Raw genomic sequence first — 19,102 nt, 5'->3', positions numbered from 1 at the left:
ATCGATACAAGATTGATTTGTGCCAGTCTGTTTTGGGTAAATTGAGGCTTACGGGATATATTACGTTACGAAGATTCTGAAATCATTCTTAACAGCGTTTTGGCGTTGAAGAGGGGGAAAGCAGATCTGTTTATTAAACCTTTGAACGAAGCGTTCTATACCAGAAAAGCTCTGCCTCAACGTAGCCTACCAAAGCAATTTTCTCCTACTGAATATCAGAAATTTCATACCGCTGTAGGCTACCTTTTTGTTATATAGACTAGGTCGTCTTTGCGTTTGCATGTCGACATGGATTTCGGCCCTTTGCTGTTTTGCAATAGCTACGGATCAATGAAACTGACGAAACTGAACTTCTTTCATGTTGTACACCTTGTAAATGTGGTTATTTGGGGAGCAAAGTGTTGTTTATTTTGCTTGTAAAAATAATTAGCTTGCCCCCCACCGGCACGTTTTGTAAACTGGCCGTTGCTCCTACATCATTGACCATAGTCAGTATTACCGTTACTTTGAATCAGGGTGACTGAATTGTAGTAAAAGGGTTAGGAAAATGGTTAAAGGGTTGTGGTTCGATTCCCCGCTGGACCTTGCAGTTTTACCCTTGAGCAGTTTGCTTACTTATCCTGCATTGCACCGGTAATACAGCTGTATAAATGTATGTTATACATTTATAAAATGTAATTAATTAATTTTGTAAGTCACTCTTGATAAGGTCTGTTAAATTAAAATTTAAAAAAATTATTTTCATATTAAACTGTCTTAGGGCTTAAAAGTGAATGGTGGAAGAGTGGTTCCTCGTGGGGTGCGAAACATGACTGTTTCTGTTCAGCTGTCAGGATTGCAAAAGCCTACCTCGAGGGCTGTTTTGAAAGCCCCAACGCCTGTGCGTCCTCAGCGAGGGAATCTGTGGATGAAACGCATGCAACATCCGTCATTCGTCCGGCACGCCCTTTACCTGACACACCCAAGCGGGCGAGGGAACACTTTGAGTGGCATGAGATTGGCACGTGAGTCACAAACAAGCCTTCTCATGTTGGACATAGCACTTGCTGTAGGACAGACAGTTGTTAGGCCACTTCATAATGTATCAGAAGAGATGTGTCCGTGCTGATTGACAGGATCTCAGCACTCAGTGTGTGGCACTGACTCAGGTTTAAAGTGGCCTACATGATTATCTGTGTTGGGTCACATGGGTTGAAGACAGCTATAGAGCCCAGGGGTACAGGAGAGTTGTTAGTTTTGTAGCCTGGAGTTACAGGAAATCTGAATCTGTGTTGTAGCTGAAGGTTACGGTGGAGTTGTGTATGTGTTGTTGCCAACAGGTTACGGTGGAGTTGTGGCCCGTGGGTTACAGGAAATCTCTGTGTGCTGTAGCTGAAGTGTAAGGTTAGAGGGCAGCTATTGCAGTCAGCTTGCCCTTGCTGGGCCGCAAGTCTGGCCATGCAAATCACAGAACCAAATTCTGTGGTATGAACCAGGAAGTTGGGAAGCTGGCACTTGCAGTGGATGGCTGCCTATAAAATTATGTTAAAAAAAAATAAAAAATAAAAAAAGGTGTTAGGGCTATATCACCTTGGCACTGATTACTGAGGAGCTAAAGTTAGTCGTTTTACTGCTCTCTTTTTTGTTGCTAAGCGCAGTAGAACCCTGCCCTGTTCTGCGTTCAGGTGAAAACATGCTGGATGTTCACTCCCCTTCGGCTTGCATTGCTGCAGCTGGCTCTTGCCAGAGTGTTAGAAATGCGTCTTTCTATTCACAGTTCTAAAGGTCTGCTTCGCCACGCGTTGGCTGCAGTGTGCCCGGCTAAGAGCTGGGCCCGTTGGACTGCTCTTAGGAGTCCAACCAGGAAATGACCGCTGTTTTTCCGTGGCCAGCACTGCTTGGCAGCAGCGCACTGTAGTTATTTGCATAATTCCTTGTAAAAAATCGAAATCATAGCTGTGCGTCTCCATCACAAGCACAGCAGCAGCAGAAGGGGGGGGTGGGGGAGGGGAGCTTAGCTGGCTGTTTGGATAAAGCTTTGAGAGCTGATTGTCCCACGTTTCTCAGTGCCCTGTAACACGCCGGATAGGCTCGGCGGTGTCCGAATCACACAGGACAGGTGTGGGATAAAATGCCTGCGGCACAGGTGTGAGGAAGAAAAAAACAAGGAAAATCACCCAGAGGTGCAAAGTCCAGGGGTCAGAAATAAAAAGTCCCGCCCTGTGTTTCTTCCACCCATGAACTCAGCCCAGCTGATTTCACTAATTAGTTCTACCTCCTGGCTGAAGAATTTCTTTCATTGGCAAAATCCAGTTGACTGGAATGAAATCCTGGGGAGGGGACATTTACTTTCTGAACCTGGATTTTCCACCTCTGGAAACACCTGTGTAGACATTTAAAAGGTGGCAGTGTAGCACAGTGGGTAAGGAACTGGGCTTGTAATCGAAAGGTCATAGGTTCGATTCCAGGATAGGACACTGCCGTTGTACCCTTGAGCAAGGTACTTAACCTGAATTGCTTCAGTATATATCCAGCTGTATAAATGGATGCAATGTAAATGCTGTGTAAAATTTGTGTAAGTCGCTCTGGATAAGAGCGTCTGCTAAATGCCTGTAATGTAATGTAATGTAAAAGGACGTTGGCCGCCATGTACAGCCTGGTGTACTGGGACCTGAAGTTCTGCAGGAAGAACTTCCTTCCATGAGAAAGGCGGTCGGCTCTGTCTGTGCAACGCGCTTATTATCTGCAGATCAGGGCGTGAAATAAATTGCCGTGTTGGTTTATATTTGTATTTGCATTTTTTAAGTTTTGAGATTTGTTTGTGTTCATTAGCTTTGTAAAGACAGTTCAGTTAATCTTCACTTAGGCTGAAAATTTCTTCAGAACAAATATTAAAAAGGCTATTTGTTTATTGTGGCATTATTGCAGTGATGTTTTGACATGTTATTAATAAATGTTTGTTGTTATCAGGGTGGCTTGAAATTTTTATTAAACTTTTGTAAAATAATGGACTATTGATTTTTGACAAAGGATTCATTTTTATATGAGATTAAACAAAAATCGACAAAGACCTGAGACAGCCAAGTGGTGAGAAGCGGCTTTCTCCTGCTACGCTTGTGCGTCTTTAGCCAACATCACCTCCACCAAGCATATTGCATACCGGCCCAGGCACCAAAAAGTCAAAAATGTATCTCCCCCCACCCTCTCCCTTTCTCCGACCCAGATGCAGTGGTTCCCGACCCTGTTTCTGGATATCTATGTCCTGTAGGTTTTCACTTCAACCCTAGCAAAGCACACCTCATGTAAAAGCTCTATATCTCATTGAGCTGCTAACTAGTAGAATCAGGTGTGCCAAATTAGGGTTGAAATGAAAACCCACAGGGTGGTAGATCTCCAGGAACAGGGCTGGGAACCACTGCCCAAGCATATTGCTCAGGATATGAAATGGAAAGTCAACAGAAGAGGAAGGGCTTTCTGTTGGAGCCACCTGAGAGCAATGCATTCCTATTCCCGAGTGTGTGAGAACACAATTACTGTGACATCACTTCAGAAACACCAAGTTAAAAAAAAACATTGTCCTGTGCAAAAGAGCTCCGGGGTATTACTGAATGGGGTTGGGGGCATGGGGGGGGGTCTCTGAACTTTAACAATGGGTCAAGGAAAAGCGGAGGGGGGGGGGGGGGGGGGGGGCTTGACTAAGAGTCAGTGGAATACTGGGGTTTAGTGGTGAGAGCTGGGCTCTAGGTTCACTTATGAGAGGGAGAATACTGGGGTTCACTGCTGAGTGGGCGGTGCGGGGTGGGGGGGTTGTAGAAATGGGGTTTAATGAAGATTTGGGGGGCGGAGGGGGGGAGACAGTGCACGGTTTACTGATGAATCATGGGACTCTGGGGCTTTGCTTGTGCGTGGGCTGTGTGTATCTGTGAGAGGGAAGGATTTATTTATGCTTAGCACCCAGAACCATGGCGACCAGCACATTACAGCGCTATATTCAATTCAGGCGTAATGCAATTGTGCTTATTGCATTTTGCAAGAGGGGAAAAAAAAAACTCAATAGAAAACTGCAATCGTCGACTCGACACGTCAAAGGAAATTTAGCTAGGGCTTCCGAAGGGAACGGATGTTGATGTGCTGACAGATGTAGGCCGACACGGACCTGTTTTTTGCTGGCCGTTTGTTTTTCCGAGCTTGTCTCGTGTTTTCGTTAAGTGGTGTCTGTCGCGCTTTTCGTGAATGAGAAAAGGGGAGCTTTCAATTTCAGACACTCTGTCCTTTTCGCGCAGCTTGAAAGTTAATCAGTCCCGGTAATGCGATCAAAGATCCTCTCCCCGGGTTTCCGCGGGTCTCCACGCATCGCCGCACACGCGACTGCTTTTTGCACACGCGCGGCTCGCTTTCTGTTTCGAATGCACGCGTGCCAGAAAATTATGCTTTTTGAAATACTCATTAGACATTCATGATTTCTCCATCAATTATTCATAAAAACTTGATCCCGTGTTTAGCTCTGGAAATGAATGCTTTCACTTTATAGCGCTCTGCTTGGGGTGCATATGTTGCCGTTGACGATTATTGGCATGCTGAATACTGGTGTTTATTTTCTGTGGTCATTTGCATATTGTGGCTTTATGGCCACACCCACACAGAGTAGCGGGTCTGAATATGGACGGACAGAGACACACAGAGAGAGTCATATTTTGTTTATGCATATTGAGACATCCTTTCCAGAAGTGCCGGTCTTAAAATGCTCTTTCTCCACCAGTTTTACTGGCCAGAGACTAATCTCATCAGTTTTTACTGTGTCTGTATTATGATGCTGTGCAATCTGTGGTGGAAAAATTAATTTAACATGCTATTTTGGGGGGATCAAGTTTGCTACACCAAGTCATTTATATTGCAATGAAATTAACATTTATAATTAATGAGTCACTTACCAAATGCATTAATCTTGGCTGGTGTACAAGGCATTGCTTTAATTACAATAATAAATGAAAAACAGAGCAGAATGCTACCTTATATTTCATTTTGTACACAATGCACACATGTATGTGCCTGTGATGTGTGCGTGTATCTCTGTGTGTGCATGTAGTGAGGACAGAACTGGTAGCCATTTTCATTAAGCAGAGCACAGTGCTGACACCAAGTGCTCTGTAAAGATGGATGCTTTTTGGGCTGGGTGTGGAACGGCTGGTGCTGGATTCTGAGGGTGTGTTGTGCCCGTGTCCCCGCAGCGATGCCAACCTCACGGACGTCCCGTCGGACTCCGAGTCGGAGCTGGGCAGTTTGGAGCAGCTGGAACGCGGCAGCACCGACACCCTGGCCAACGGTTGCCGCGCCGACAGCGATGCCGCCAAGCGTCTGGCCAAGCGGCTGTTCTACCTGGAGGGCTTCAAGCGCTGCGACGTGGCGCGACACCTGGGCAAGAAGTGGGTCTGCGTCACAGCCCGCCATCTCTGCGCACCTCTGAGTGACCCTGTGCTTCCATCTCTCTCTCTCTCCCTGTGCTGTTTACTGTGCTCCTTAAACCCTTCAGCCAATGCCTGTGCTTCAAGAGCCCTCTCCCACCCTGTGCTTCTAGAAGTCTCTCTGACCCTGTGCTTATAGAACTCTCTCACCCTGTGCTTCTAGAAGTCTCTCTGACCCTGTGCTTCTAGAACTCTCCCTCACCATATGGTTCTAGAACTCCCTCTCACCCTGTGCTTCCACAGCTCTCACCATGTGCTTCTGGAACTCTCTTTCTCCCTGTGCTGTTCTAACAGTTCTTCTATAGCTCTATCGCTGTACTGTGTTCCCTGCACCATTACACCCCTCAATCCCCTCTATTTCGCTCTTCTCTGTAACTCCTGTGTCTCAATTAGGGGGGAGGCTGGATATTTCATTACACAAGTGTTCATCCATGAGCTCACTCATCAATTACTTTGCCTCGGTGCTCCTCCGCTCGATAATTAAGAAAAAACGAGGAAAACCCAGGGTTTCATTCTGTCTCATCAGTATTCACGGAGGAGAGCCCCAGAACTGTACAGAAAGTCATAAGTCTTGTGTGTTATTAATATTCCTGAGTCAGAATGTAAGAGAATGGAGATCTGCGGTGAGTCATTGTTTACACGGGAAGAGCGTGAGATTCATGCAGTGTTTCTGGGGGGTGGGGGTGGGGGGGGGGGGGGGGGGGAATCATGGCTTGATCATTTCATCTTGGAGGACATTGAACAGAGAAATATCAGATTATTGTAAAGGAAGAGTTTAGAACGATAGGGTTTTATCAGCAGATGGTAATGTTGTGAAGTACAGCCCATAGCCTAGTGTTGTTTTTTTTCAAACTTTTCCTCTCTTTTTTTCTGCAGTAACGAGTTCAGCCAGATGGTGGCAGCAGAGTACCTGCGCTTCTTTGACTTCACGGGTCTACCGCTGGACCGAGCGCTCAGGTCGGTTCTCAGACTCGCGGTTGAGCTTGTCCTTATACAGGGTACACCTAATTTCAGAGCAAACATGCCTTCTTCCTGTTGACTTTTCCTTTTTAACCTCACCTGGGAAGCCAAAAAACTGGTTACAACCCCCATTCCTGAAATTCTGCCACCCTGGTGGAAATGGGGAATCTATTACCATTTATATTAAATCCATCATTTGATATAAAATAATGAGATGAGTACGGTCTCGCAATGTGTTGATCGCTTAACAAGTGGCTTTAGAATGTCCTGCATCGCCCTCTTGATGTTGGAGGACGGAACTGCAGGTAAAAAAAGAAATCAGGAGAAGCTCATGGTCCTAATTATGATGTCACAGACTGATCTTGTGCTTGTTTATATTTCTTAGAACATTCCTGAAGGCGTTTCCCCTGATGGGCGAGACTCAGGAGAGAGAGCGGGTTCTGGTCCATTTCTCCAGAAGGTTCTGTTTCTGCAACACAGAGGCACTCACCTCAGAGGGCAAGTACCTCCCTCATCACACACACACACACACAGACACACACATGCACATGCATTATATGTATATATATATTGAAATAATGAAGACAGGATCAACATTCTGTGAATGTAAAATGCAAAAGAGAAGTGTATTCAAATATTATATTTAGACCGTGGATCTACTGTTATTTTAAGGTGACCTTAGTCCATGCACACGAGAGCAAATCTCATTTCCATGTATTCATTTATGAAACACTTCTTTTCAACAATATCGTAACGCACTGTACTCTTCAAGGAGAGCTGTGACATGATCTTCCACGGCATGCTTTTCAGACTTACAATCGAATGTGCTTCTTATTTCTGTCTTGATGAAAGCCGTTTTGTTTTAAACAAAAAGTTCAATTAGCATTTTAGGCTTTTAGCGGACGTTACTATCCAGAGCGACTCGCACAGCTACATTCTTCACACACTGTGCTTTTATACAGTTGGGTATTTACTGACTCAGTTCAGGTTAAGCACATTGCTCGGTAGAGTGGAAATGCCCCTACCTGGGACTTGAGCCTGCAACCCCCCCAGAGCTGCAACCCCAGTTCCTCAAACTACAACTACACTGTCGGCCGATTCCCCTGTGTACGGCTGAGTGTGTCTCCTGCTCTCATAAGATGTTGGCAGCTGCACTGTCCTGACGCAGGAAGATTTCGTGTGCTTGGCGGTTGTGAGGCTCGTTTGATTCGCTGGTGTCTGTCTTGCAGACGGAGTGCACACCCTGACCTGTGCCCTGATGCTGCTTAACACAGACCTGCACGGCCACGTAAGTCACTCCCCTTCCTGGGCCCTTGTGCCCTGTCCTTAAACCTGACCTTGGTGTGCTGCGTCCATCCTGCATCCTCGCCTCTGTTCTGATCAGGCTACACAGCTTTGGGTCTTTGTCTTATTGACGCCTTAGTTTAGTTTTGACCTGGGTCTGCCTTCATATTGCATCTCAAGTACCGAGTCCTGATCTAGGACCAGTTGTCCAGTCTATATCCAGAACTTTTACAAAATGAGTGCAAAGGGAAAGCTGATCTGAGATCAGCACTTCTGCTTCTGCACGTGGCCTGTATGCGCTCCAGTCGGCTGACCCCAGTGCTGTACCTGTTTGTCATCTTTTCCGCTCTTCCTGTTTCCTCACTGCACAGAGTGAACTTTGACCTGGCAAAAGTGTGTTTCTCTCTGTCCATCACTGCGTGTTTCTGTATTTGTTTCACTGTGTGTCTGTATCTCTGTGCTGACACACTATATCTCTGTGCTTAACACACTGTATCTCTGTGCTCTGGCACGCTGTATCTCTGTTCTTGACACACTGTATCTCTGTGCTGACACACTGTATCTCTGTGCTCTGACGCACTTATTCTCTTGCATTTCTAATGCATTGTCTGTTTACTTCTTCATTGCTGCTCTTGGGTCCTGTCTTCTCCAGGTGGTAAGTGTGACTTCATAGTGATCCCCCCCACCCCCCCGAACCCCATCTCCTCCCCGCACTCAGAAACATACTCATTCATCCCCCCCACTGAGAAGAACGTGGGGCTGGTATTAGCTGCAGTCTCAGATTGGGCTACCCTGCAGTGCTGTGCTTCTCATGCTGCAGTGGATGGAAGCTTTGAGCAGCGAATTAGCAGCATGACTGTCAGAGCCATATTCTGCAGACAGAATGATTGTCACAGACATATTCTGCAGACAGAATATGCAAAAAAAACATGTTGCACTGTTTCAGACAGAGCGCTTTAGACCTGTACCTATAGAGGAGAAATACAAGCAAAGACATTGCATGTACTCACTGTGTGTGTACCTGTGTGTGTGTGTGTGTGTACCTGTGTATGTGTGCATGCGTGCGTGTGTGTGTGTCTGTGTGTGTGCGTGCGTGCGTGCGTATATACCTGTGTGTGTGTGTGTATGTGTGTGCGTGCGTGCGTGCGTACGTGCGTGTCTATATACCTGTGTGTGTGTGTGTGTGTGTGTGTGTGTGTACATGCGTGTTGTCCCTGTGCGATTGCAGAACATTGGGAAAAAGATGTCCTGTCAGCAGTTCATCAGTAACCTGGACGGCCTGAACGACGGAAAGGACTTCGCCAAGGACCTGCTGAAGGTACCGCCGCCGCCATCTTTAGGGCCTCAGGACCCCCCCTTACGGTCCCCCTTGTGAGTCGCACAGACGAGTGATAACGCCCCAGAGTCGCCGGCGCGCGTACGCCAGCAGAGGAAGTGACACGCGGCGGCGACGTAACGGTGCGAGAGCGTGTCATCGCGGGACGTCCTGCAGGGTTTCGCTGCTTAGCGGGGACGCGAGAGCGGATCCCTCGCGGGCCGTTTCGCCTTCCGCCGAGGCTCCCCGTCGGCGTGGAAACGCCGGGGCCTCGCGGCGACGCCCCAACCTCGTCAAACGAAGAAGACGACGGTCCGCCCGCGTCGCGCGTCCCGTTAGCGAAGCAGCCGCGGCATCGATTCCCGTGCTCCTCGTTTAATGAAAACGAACGGTACGCACCGCGGCGCGGCGTCGTCTCGTCAGTGCGGGCCGCCGTCGCTCTGGAGGGTAAAAATGCAGGCGTGCTCAGCCTTTGTTAGATCTGTGCCCGTGCGTCCGTGAGGGTGAGGAAGTAAATGTCGCCGTGCGCAAGGTTGTTTTAATTACGCTCTCCGAAGTGCTCATTATGGAAATGACTACAGCGCCCCTCACCTTCTCTGGGAGGCTGAATGGAGTCTTTTGAATAGCATTTGGAACATTCGCTGGCTGAATGATATTGCATTATAATATTTTTTTTAAAACCCCCCTTCTATGTAAAAACGGAAATGGCACTCAGAAAAAAAAGGATAAGGGGATGGGGATGAATATTAAAATGAATATGAATATTAATCATTTCATGTTTTTTATCATGGAAACCTCATTCAGGGGGTAGCATCGGAGCAGTTTAGCTTAAATTGCAGTGGCGTTTTCATTATATTTGTTAGCAGAAGCTTTGTAGCATAGATAACATTAAGCATTTGTGCCACTGGGTAATTACTGAAGCCATTTTGTTTAACAAATTTACACCGTTAGGGAAGGGGCCACACAGCATTGAGACCTGTCGCATTTATCTTTTAACATTTAGTAACCAATTAAAGAGAGTTCTGTGTCCCTTAGATTCTTGACCTGTAATACTCTGGTTATTTCATTGGCTGTCAGACATACAGGGTTAAAATCATTCATGAAATTTAGAAGCTGTTAATCCCTATGTAGTAATTAATATGCTCATCATTTTGAAGAGTGAGTGCAAGATTTCCTCCAAGGGTGACCATTCGGTCAAATCTAATTATCCACCAGCGATATGATGCCCACTTAGCCACAGGTTGAGGTAGCCGCCTGTCTATTGCTGTAAGATATATGGAATCGCCGCATTTTTTAGTTTAACTTGAATAACCACTGCCATGGGGCATATAGGAGATCTTTAGTCTTTTTTCCCTTTAGTCATACCTGATGCAGTAGCAAACAACCACAGGTCAAAGGTCATGTGAAATGCTTCCATGGGGCCCATAGGCTTCCAGGAAAAACATCACTGATAATAAGACAGCCAATCAGCAGCAAGGTCGTACAGCTTCCATGTGATCATATGTTTTGTTTTTTCAGTCACATGGAAGCTGCACGACCTTGCTGCCAATTGGCTGTCTTATTAACACCCGATAGATATTGGTGATGTTTTTTTCACCCTGGAAGCCTATGGGCCAGGATACACTTTAAAAAAACCGTGATTGGATATAATGTGCAGGAGAGTAGAGGACCGATGTGCTGATGTTCCCTAATTAACTCTCTCTCTCTTTCCCTCTCCCTCTTTCTCTCTCTCTTTCCCTCCCCCCCCTCTCTCTCTCTCTCTTTTTCTCTTCCTCTCTCTCTCTCTCTGTCTCCTGCTCCCTAGATTCTGTATAATTCCATAAAGAATGAGAAGCTGGAGTGGGCTATGTGAGTGTTTTTGTGTTGCTCCCTCGGTGTGTAAAGTGTGTGTTGAGGCCAAACCCGCTGACAGGGTTCATGGTGCGGAGAGTAATGACTGACTGACTGGCTGTGTCACCTTTGACCCCTGTGCTGGCACAGTGCCAGGATTACTCCCTGGGAGAATGGCATCTGAATGTAGTAATGAAAGTAATGCAGCATCTCTGAGTTTTATTATTACATGATTCACCCGCAAAGCCTTTTCATTGGAGTGTTGTTTTTATAAATATTAGATTTGCCTAATTGATTTAATTATTGACTGAAAAAAAAAACCGAGCGCACAAGAGTAAGCATCGTTTGATTAGCACTGGAGAATGGAACGCGTTTTAATATGATCTCTGAATGCTAAACATGAGGCCTATTGGCAGTGCTTTTTTGCTAAAATTATTTTGTGTGCTTGTGTGTGTGTGTGTGTGTGTGTGTGTGCGTGCGTCGTCTGCAGTGAGGAAGAGGAGCTGAGGAAGTCTCTCTCTGAGCTGGTGGAGGAGCAGGGCGACTGCGGGGGTAAGAGGGTTGGGCGCGTCGCTGACGGCAGTAACCCCTTCATCGCCATCCCCCTCCTCCTCAACGCTGCCACCTACAAACACGGCGTACTCACACGCAAGAGCCACGCGGACATGGATGGGAAGCGCAGTAAGTACCTCAGGGCTAAGCTGGGCTAGGCTAGGCTAGGCTTGGGTAGGCTAACCTAGGCTAGGCTAAGCTTGGGTTGGCTAGGCTTGGGTAGGCTTAACTGTGGGCTATGCTTGGATAGGCTAGGCTTGCATAAGCTCAGCTAGACTTGTGTAGGCTGGGATAGGCTGTGATGGGATAGTCTTGGCTTGGCTTGGCTTGGCTGAGCTGGGCTAGGCTAGACTAGGCTGGGCTGGACTATGCTGAAATGGCATAGGTTAGGCTTGGCTAAACTGGGTTAGACCTGGCTAGGTTGGGCTGTTCTGAAATGGCTTAAGCTAGTCTGGGCTAAACTGGACTAGACCTGGCTAGGCTGACCTGGACTGTCCTGAAATGGCCTAGACTACGCTTGGCTAGCCTAGGTTGAACTGGACTAGGCCTGGCTAGGCTGAGCTGGACTGTTGGAAGTTGGGCAACGCAAGTCAAGGCAAGGCAAGGTTTGGCTGTGCTGCTATGGGCTAGACCTGTCTTAGCTCTGCTAAGGGCATCTCGGGCTAATCTGTAAACCATCCCCTTTGCAGCTCCCCGGGGCCGTAGAGGCTGGAAGAAGTTTTACGCAGTGCTGAAGGGAACCATCCTGTATCTGCAGAAGGTAAATGCATAAAAAGTGAAGCGCAGTACGTGACTGAGACTCCCTGTCTAAGGCAAGCAAGTTCATTCACATTTATTATGTTTGTATAACTTTTTTTTTTTAGGTTGTGCTTTTCTGACTAGTTGACAGTTCTCATGGCTCAGGACGATGCATACCTCTCTAGGGTACAGATGCACTTTTAAATGTGATTTGTGCTCTTGTGTTTGTGTTGCAAGTCACTTCGGGTAAGCGTGTTCACAGAATGCCAGTAAAGCTTTGTAAATGAACAACTCCGTACACACAGTCTGACTGAGCGCTGAATTTGCTCGGGTAAAGGGATGTGTCTGGCCGCAGGGATTTTTTTCTTCTTTTTTTTTAAAGCTCTTCGTGATTGTGGTGGTTCTCTGTCTCCCCCTTGTGGTCAGGATGAGTATAAGCCAGACAAAGACCTGTCGGAGGTGGACCTGAAGAACGCAGTACGTGTTCACCACGCCCTGGCAACCCGAGCCACCGACTACAGCAAGAGGCCCAACGTGCTGAAGCTGAAGACTTCGGACTGGAGAGTCTTCCTCTTCCAGGCTCCGTGAGTCCCCCTTCCAGACTCTTAACTGCGTGAAGTCGAGCAATAAAAAAACAATAAAAACCAGTTTAGAAAAATAAATCTCACACAAAGTGTCATCTCCTGTTTTCATCAGCTATGTGTGTGTGCGTGTGTTTGTGTACATGTGCATGTGTGCGTGTGCATGTCTGTTAAATGTTTTTAGAAAATGGTATCTCTCTACTTCAAATTTAAGCTGAGCTCTGTACCAGCATGATCAAGTTAATTGACAGAAAAGTACCTCTCTCTCTCTGTCTCTCTCTTTCTCTCTCTCAGGAGCGAGGAGGAAATGATGTCGTGGATATTGCGCATCAACCTCGTGGCGGCTCTGTTCTCTGCCCCCGCCTTCCCGGCTGCCATTGGCTCCATGAAGAAGTTCTGCAGGCCCCTCCTGCCTTCGTCCTCCACCCGACTCAGCCAGGTGAGCCCCGCCCTGCCCCGCAGCCCGCCCCGCCCCGCCCTGCCCCACCCTGTCACATGACCTGTGATGTAGGCTCAGAGCATGAAGCCATTACCCCCATTCACACTCATGAGTGGTGTGTGCTACACTGGGTGAGATGTGTAAGCTAAAAGAATTTCATGCTTTAGGTCTCTCTTTAGTGGCCTCTCTTGGATACCAAATGGCTGGAATAGGTGGTTTATAGGGACCTATTCTGGCTCATTAAAAAGGCATATCAGGACCTGGTCCTCACAGTTACCGTCTCCTTTACCGGCTGCCTCAGCATGCCTTCAGTTCGTTGAACACTCGCCTAATAGAGCGGATTTTGAGACAAACGTGCGTAATGAATTCAGTAATGTCAGTAACGGGTGATTGTGCGTATTATGGCACATTGCTTTTTCATGTTCTCATCAACCATGAAAATATCGTTATTAGTGGTGCATTGTGAAACGTTTTAGTTTTTTTTTTTTTTCATTTTTGTGTTGAATGACAGTACAGTAAAAAAGGATTCTTTGAATTTATTGAATCATGGGAGCTGTAGTCCTTGCGCCATAAATATGAGAGAGAGCATTTGTAGAGTGCTTGCTAAGCCTGTTTTAAAAGCCCTAGACCCGTAGACATAATTTGTGTTGTCACTACATTTGTAGACAACAGAGTAGCACAGGTTTTTGTTCATAACTCTACACAGGCATTAGACCACAGAATTGGATTGTAACTGGAGCAGCTATCCACATCTGTGAAATAAGGATTAGCTGTTCCAGTAACACAGTGGTGTCGAGGTTTAAACCTGAGAGTTTAAACTCTTGCCAAGGACACCGCAGTTGAGCCTGTATGCCTAAGGTAAGTGTGACTCTGAAAAATAGCAGGTGACATCGGGAAGGCGTCAATGGGTTGCTAAGCGATCTGATTCACGCCCGGTGCCCGCCTCCTCTGATTGGTCACTGCAGGAGGAACAGCTGAAGTCCCACGAGAGCAAGCTGAAGCAGGTCTCCGTGGAGGTGGAGGAGCACAGCCGGACCCCGCCCGACCTCACCCTGAAAACCAAGGAGACGGAGGAGTACAGGCTGAAGGAGCACTACCTGACGTTCGAGGTGAGCCCCGCTCCGGCGTTCCCCCGGCGACTGTTGCCATGCGACGCCCGGGCCTGGTGCGATTTTCTGATTTTAAGCTTGAACACTTGACACAGAAAACCGTTTTGAGTGTGAACACGAGGCATCGGCCAGCTGACATTTTCATTATTTATTTCTGTAGGTACATTTAAATGCACTTAATTGAATGATTTTCATGTAATTCTGCTGTAATTGTATTGTATGGCTTTGGCGGTGTTTGCTTTGGAAATAACCCGCGGCGCTAATTCTGAAGTGCGCTGGGTTCGATTCCCGTCTGCAGAAGAGCCGGTACGAGACCTACATCACGCTGCTGCAGACCAAGCTGCGGACGGGCACCGACGACCTGGAGAAGATGGAGGCGGAGCTCCTGAGGGGGGAGGGGCCGGAGGGGTACCTGCGGAAGACCCAGTCCAGCCCCTCCATCAGCCAGGGCCAACGGACCAATGGCCGGGCGGAGGGGAGGACCGCCTCCGAGCGCCGCAGCTGAGGGGCTTTGGACCCCCCCTCGCCCCCCACCCCATCCTGCACCCCCTGCAGCCTCACACCCAACACCCCCCCAATTAAGCATCTCAGAAAAACACCTTTTTAAAAAAAGCTAGGAAGAAAAACTGCATTTCAGTGTACAGTATTATTATTATTGTTATTATTATTATTATTATTATTATGAACATAACTTTTTGTGCCAAAAAAAGAACAAAGGAAAAAAGAATGTGCGGAGATGAGGAAATGCCATGGAAAGGCTGGGTGGTGTGCGTGCGCATTGTGCAGGGGTGATGGGAGGGGGGCGGGCGTGGGGGCGTGGGTGAAGAGTAGGACTGTGGGGGTGTGCAGAGGAGTGTGTTTGGCTGTGCTGAGTGGGCAGAATTTGCGTGTGGCTGTGGTGTGAGTGTGTGTGTATGTGTAGGAGTGTATAACCGCAGTTAGGTACTATAGTGAGCGGGTGTGTGACAGCTGCCGTTTGCCAGTGTGTGTCTGTGTCTCATGCCCGGAGTGAGCCATTCTCCTCCGCAAGGGCTTTCCCAAAATCACTGACCATCACACAAATCCGTTACAGTCAGCTCTCTAGTAAGGGACTGACCTATGCTTGAACGAATATTCACAGAGCATTTGACAAATGTGTATGTGACTCACATAAAACAAGCACTTTTGCAGAGTAAGGGCACTAGATGTTGGTACGAAAGTGCTTTCAAAGGGAAGCTCCACTGTGGAACGAAACTTGAACTTGAAATGCAGTGGGGGAAATGGGGGATATTTGTTTCCTGTTTCGAAGCTGTTTCATTTTCGTTGCTTGCTTTGAAAAAGGCCGTGGCTTTTGTTTGTAAACACAGCGGTGAAGTGCACTATGGGATTGCTGGCTCTCCAAAGTCAGTCAGTGGCTGTTAAGACCACACACCCTGGATTCAGTGAGTTGGCTGTAGCCAGAGAGGCCATAGTTCTGTAATCGGATTAACAAAACACCTCCGCCTTTTAAAATGCAAATTACAACCAAAAAGGTAAACAAATTTTGAAATGGGAAGTGAGTGAGTGAGATGTTCTTAAATGAATTCCCTCTGCATTTTTTAGCTAATGTTTCTTTATTTCCAGTGGAGGTTCCCTTTGAAGTGACATTAGGGGGTGCGGCACCCTTTCCCGAGTGCTTGCAGCCCAGCCTTTGCGTAGTGAATGTCTGAAATGGAGTAACTGAGCAGGCCGAGTCGCTGATGTGGATCAACGGACCCGAGATTGTGGCTGTGAGAGGGGAGTATCGCCTGGTTTGTCGGGTAATTCAAGGCTGTGGCGTTTTGAAGGAGCACACTGACGGTTTGGCAACCGGTAGGTTGTGTAGTTGTAGCTAAGGATGGGGGAGTACGTGGCGGGTGAGGGCGTGGTGAAAGGCGGAGCCTGTCGACACGGTTACGGTCTTAACGGACGCTGTAATGCGGGCTTAGTCGTGACCCCTTTCCTCTGGCTCGCAGATTTAAAGACTGAAAGCAGCAGGACTGCAGAAACCAGCCACTCTTTTCCCCGAATCTGGGGGGGGGAAATGGCGCATGGAACTGTCAAAAGAAACATGGAGGACAACTGATCTGGAACCTGAAAAAACTCGATTCCATTGACTGCGAAAAAATCGGGGATGGGAAGCACTGCACTGCTCCAGGGACTGGGAGAATCCATTGAAGGAAGACAAGGGGAGAACCAGGGGATGGCTGCCCCCCCCACCCCCCCTTCAGCCCCCAATCAGTGGAATGTCCCAAATAGCAGACTGCCTCAGTGGTGTGGATTCTCTCCATAGCAACAGATACTTTTTAATTATTTTTTATTTTTTACACAACCCAGGGTATGGCGAGGACCCAGTGAAGTGCTGTTTCCTGTATCTCACCTGACTTTTCTGAAATGGAATAAAAATCAATGTGAAAACTGCATTTTTTTATACATTCGTAACGACCGCTTTCCTATTCTGAAAGTTACTTCCATGTTGTTCTGGCTAGAGTGCTGGCCTTGATTTCCCAAATATTTTAGATAGATGAGTGCTCTTTAATATAGGATTGTGACTTTCGGTTTTGGTGTTTTTCATTTTGCTTTCCATTGAAGGACCTGAGCTTATGTGGGTTTGCCCTAGGACTGTTTTTATATACACAAAAAAAGATATAAATGCACTTTGTTTCATTTGGTCATATTTGAACCGATATTCATTTATTTATTGTTAGGAAAAAAAGTGTAAAGAATGCTTTTGCTGGTTATTAGTGAAATTACTTTATAAAGGTGCTTTTTATAAATGCTGTGGGTTTGTTTGATTACTTTGGATTTGTTATATATATATATATATATAAACATAATGAAAAAAAACAAGGTACTTCAGAAAAGAATGAGAAAAACCGGACCAGTGCCTGATGACGGTGACATCACCTGTGACCTCTGACCTTTGCACTCCTGCGACAGTCAGGCAGAAAAGGAGACGCTGACACGCCATTGGCTTAATCTGGCGGGCATGAGCCCGTCCCCGTCGCCGGCTGTGTGTTCAGCCGTTGCCAGGCCACGTAAAGAGCTCTCGCTTTTTGGCAGCCACGGAGAGAGAGAGAGAGTGAAGAGAGAGCCGACGAGGCTCGTTCTACTATCCGACAGAACTCGATCGTGCGTGAAATAGCTTATTAGGACTGGGGGGGGGGGGGGGAGACCCCTGAGATGCATGCTCAGCGACGTGGTGCTGGATGCTCCAGACCGGTGTTTCTTGACCTCTCCGTGGGGTCAGGGATCCCTTTGATGGGAGCTATGAATAACCCCTTTCCCAGGGAAAATGCACTGCTGATTGGGGGGGGGGGGGGGCTGGGGGTCATTTAACATGTAGGCATTTCATACATGATAAATCAGAATGAATCAGAAATGCACAGTCGTCCGCTCTGTTGTCTCCTTTTCCATATCATGCTCAGCAAGCAACAGGAAATTTTTTTTTAAATTAGGAGATTTAGAAATTTAAAAATTTTTGCAGTTGGCTTACAGGCTATCATCCAACATCTTCTTAAAGGTCCATTTCCATCAGATTATTTTAGAATTAGTCAAAGACATTGGCAAGAATTAACCGCTAACAACACAACGAGCCTAACAAATATGGCCGTTTTAGCTTGGAGTCTAATCATTCTAACCTGAATTTGCATATTTTGATGAAGCTCACACTGTTGACTTAAAAGAACAAAAACAGAGAACAGATTTTAAAAAGCACCTGTTTATTTGAAATAATTTAGTGCCCCATAATTTTGCTGAGAAAGCTATAGCTGGCCACATGAATATCCAACAAAAAGATTTCTAACCTGAAATGTCACAGATCATCATTTTTTTATTCACTCAGAGACCATTGCTGTCTTACATGACAAAGTTAAATGCTGGTATGTACCTTTGTTAACCTCCACATTATGTAACTCCATGCCTCCACTTCTGTATTTAGACTTCTCTCTAACCTCATAAGAATTCTGACAGCTTGTCATGAATTTCACACTGGCTTGTGGAATTTAAAGGCCAACTTCCCCCCACCCCCGCCAAAAAAAAAAAAAAAAAAAAAACTCAAAAACTAATAAAAACACAGTAAGAACTTCATAAATATTCATAAATACCCATGTTAGTCATTGCCTGGATGTACTTTGGTCTTTTCTTGGTCTTTTCCAAGATGAACAGTATTAGGAGACATTGTCTTTTTTGGGGGACAGATAGATTACATGACTTGGATTTGGGATATTTAAATAAGGCTGCCAAACCCAGTATCGAACAACATAGGAACAGTCTTAAATGTTTTTTCCCCGTCTGGTAGTTGTAATAATTTTACATTCCACAGTGTGGCAGCATGTTGACGTGGAATGTAATTCCTAATCGTAGAGTATAACGCTGAACCACCTTACAGGGATCGAGGAAATTAATTTTTTATTATATATTTTTAGCTGCCGCTATTTTAAAAAGTGTTTTGTCTTCTCCACCTCTTCTCTGTCAGCGAGTTTCCAGGGAGACGACAAAGAAGCTCTGTGGGAATATTTTATCTGTCTGATATTCTGCCAGAGCCCCGTATAGGCTACGTCATGATTGTCAAACTCAATCTACTTAAATTATCTGTGTTGGAATATAGTTTTTGTATTGTAATTTTGTGTATTGTTGTCTAACGTCTGAAATTGCTGTAGGTCGAATTCGGTTTTTCTTCGTTATTTATAAACAGTTTGACACTACTTACCATTACTTTGTATTTGTCAATAGAAATATATAGTGTGCCACTTTGTTATTATCAAATTCGTGTTTTAAATTTGAGTAACCTGCGCTCTTATTTTGAAAACTCAAACGGGAATTCTGCAATTGTCTCCTTCAAGATTGGCAGGCGT

General features: G+C 46.3%; 1 protein-coding gene across 3 annotated transcripts in view; it reads left to right on the top strand.

The window, feature by feature from the left end:
* Window positions 1-17,023, top strand: part of psd2 (pleckstrin and Sec7 domain containing 2) — a 35,952-nt gene extending 18,929 nt beyond the window's left edge. For 2 of the 3 annotated variants that reach the window (XM_035411601.1, XM_035411603.1), the window contains 12 exons: window positions 5,208-5,402; window positions 6,318-6,398; window positions 6,787-6,899; window positions 7,631-7,691; window positions 8,913-9,003; window positions 10,805-10,848; window positions 11,321-11,511; window positions 12,072-12,142; window positions 12,547-12,704; window positions 12,996-13,140; window positions 14,106-14,249; window positions 14,548-17,023. In XM_035411601.1, the coding sequence (XP_035267492.1) occupies window positions 5,208-5,402; window positions 6,318-6,398; window positions 6,787-6,899; window positions 7,631-7,691; window positions 8,913-9,003; window positions 10,805-10,848; window positions 11,321-11,511; window positions 12,072-12,142; window positions 12,547-12,704; window positions 12,996-13,140; window positions 14,106-14,249; window positions 14,548-14,754 (1,501 nt within the window). In that variant the 3' untranslated portion in view covers window positions 14,755-17,023. The remainder of the gene's footprint in view (window positions 1-5,207; window positions 5,403-6,317; window positions 6,399-6,786; window positions 6,900-7,630; window positions 7,692-8,912; window positions 9,004-10,804; window positions 10,849-11,320; window positions 11,512-12,071; window positions 12,143-12,546; window positions 12,705-12,995; window positions 13,141-14,105; window positions 14,250-14,547) is intronic. The other variant, XM_035411602.1, reaches the window with a different exon arrangement.
* Window positions 17,024-19,102: the final 2,079 nt, after the last annotated feature.

This window comes from Anguilla anguilla, chromosome 3 (genome assembly GCF_013347855.1).
Source record: "Anguilla anguilla isolate fAngAng1 chromosome 3, fAngAng1.pri, whole genome shotgun sequence".
Classification (NCBI taxonomy): domain Eukaryota; kingdom Metazoa; phylum Chordata; class Actinopteri; order Anguilliformes; family Anguillidae; genus Anguilla; species Anguilla anguilla.
The sequence above is the reverse complement of the archived record's forward strand: the minus strand, read 5'-3'. Positions and strand labels throughout refer to the sequence as shown.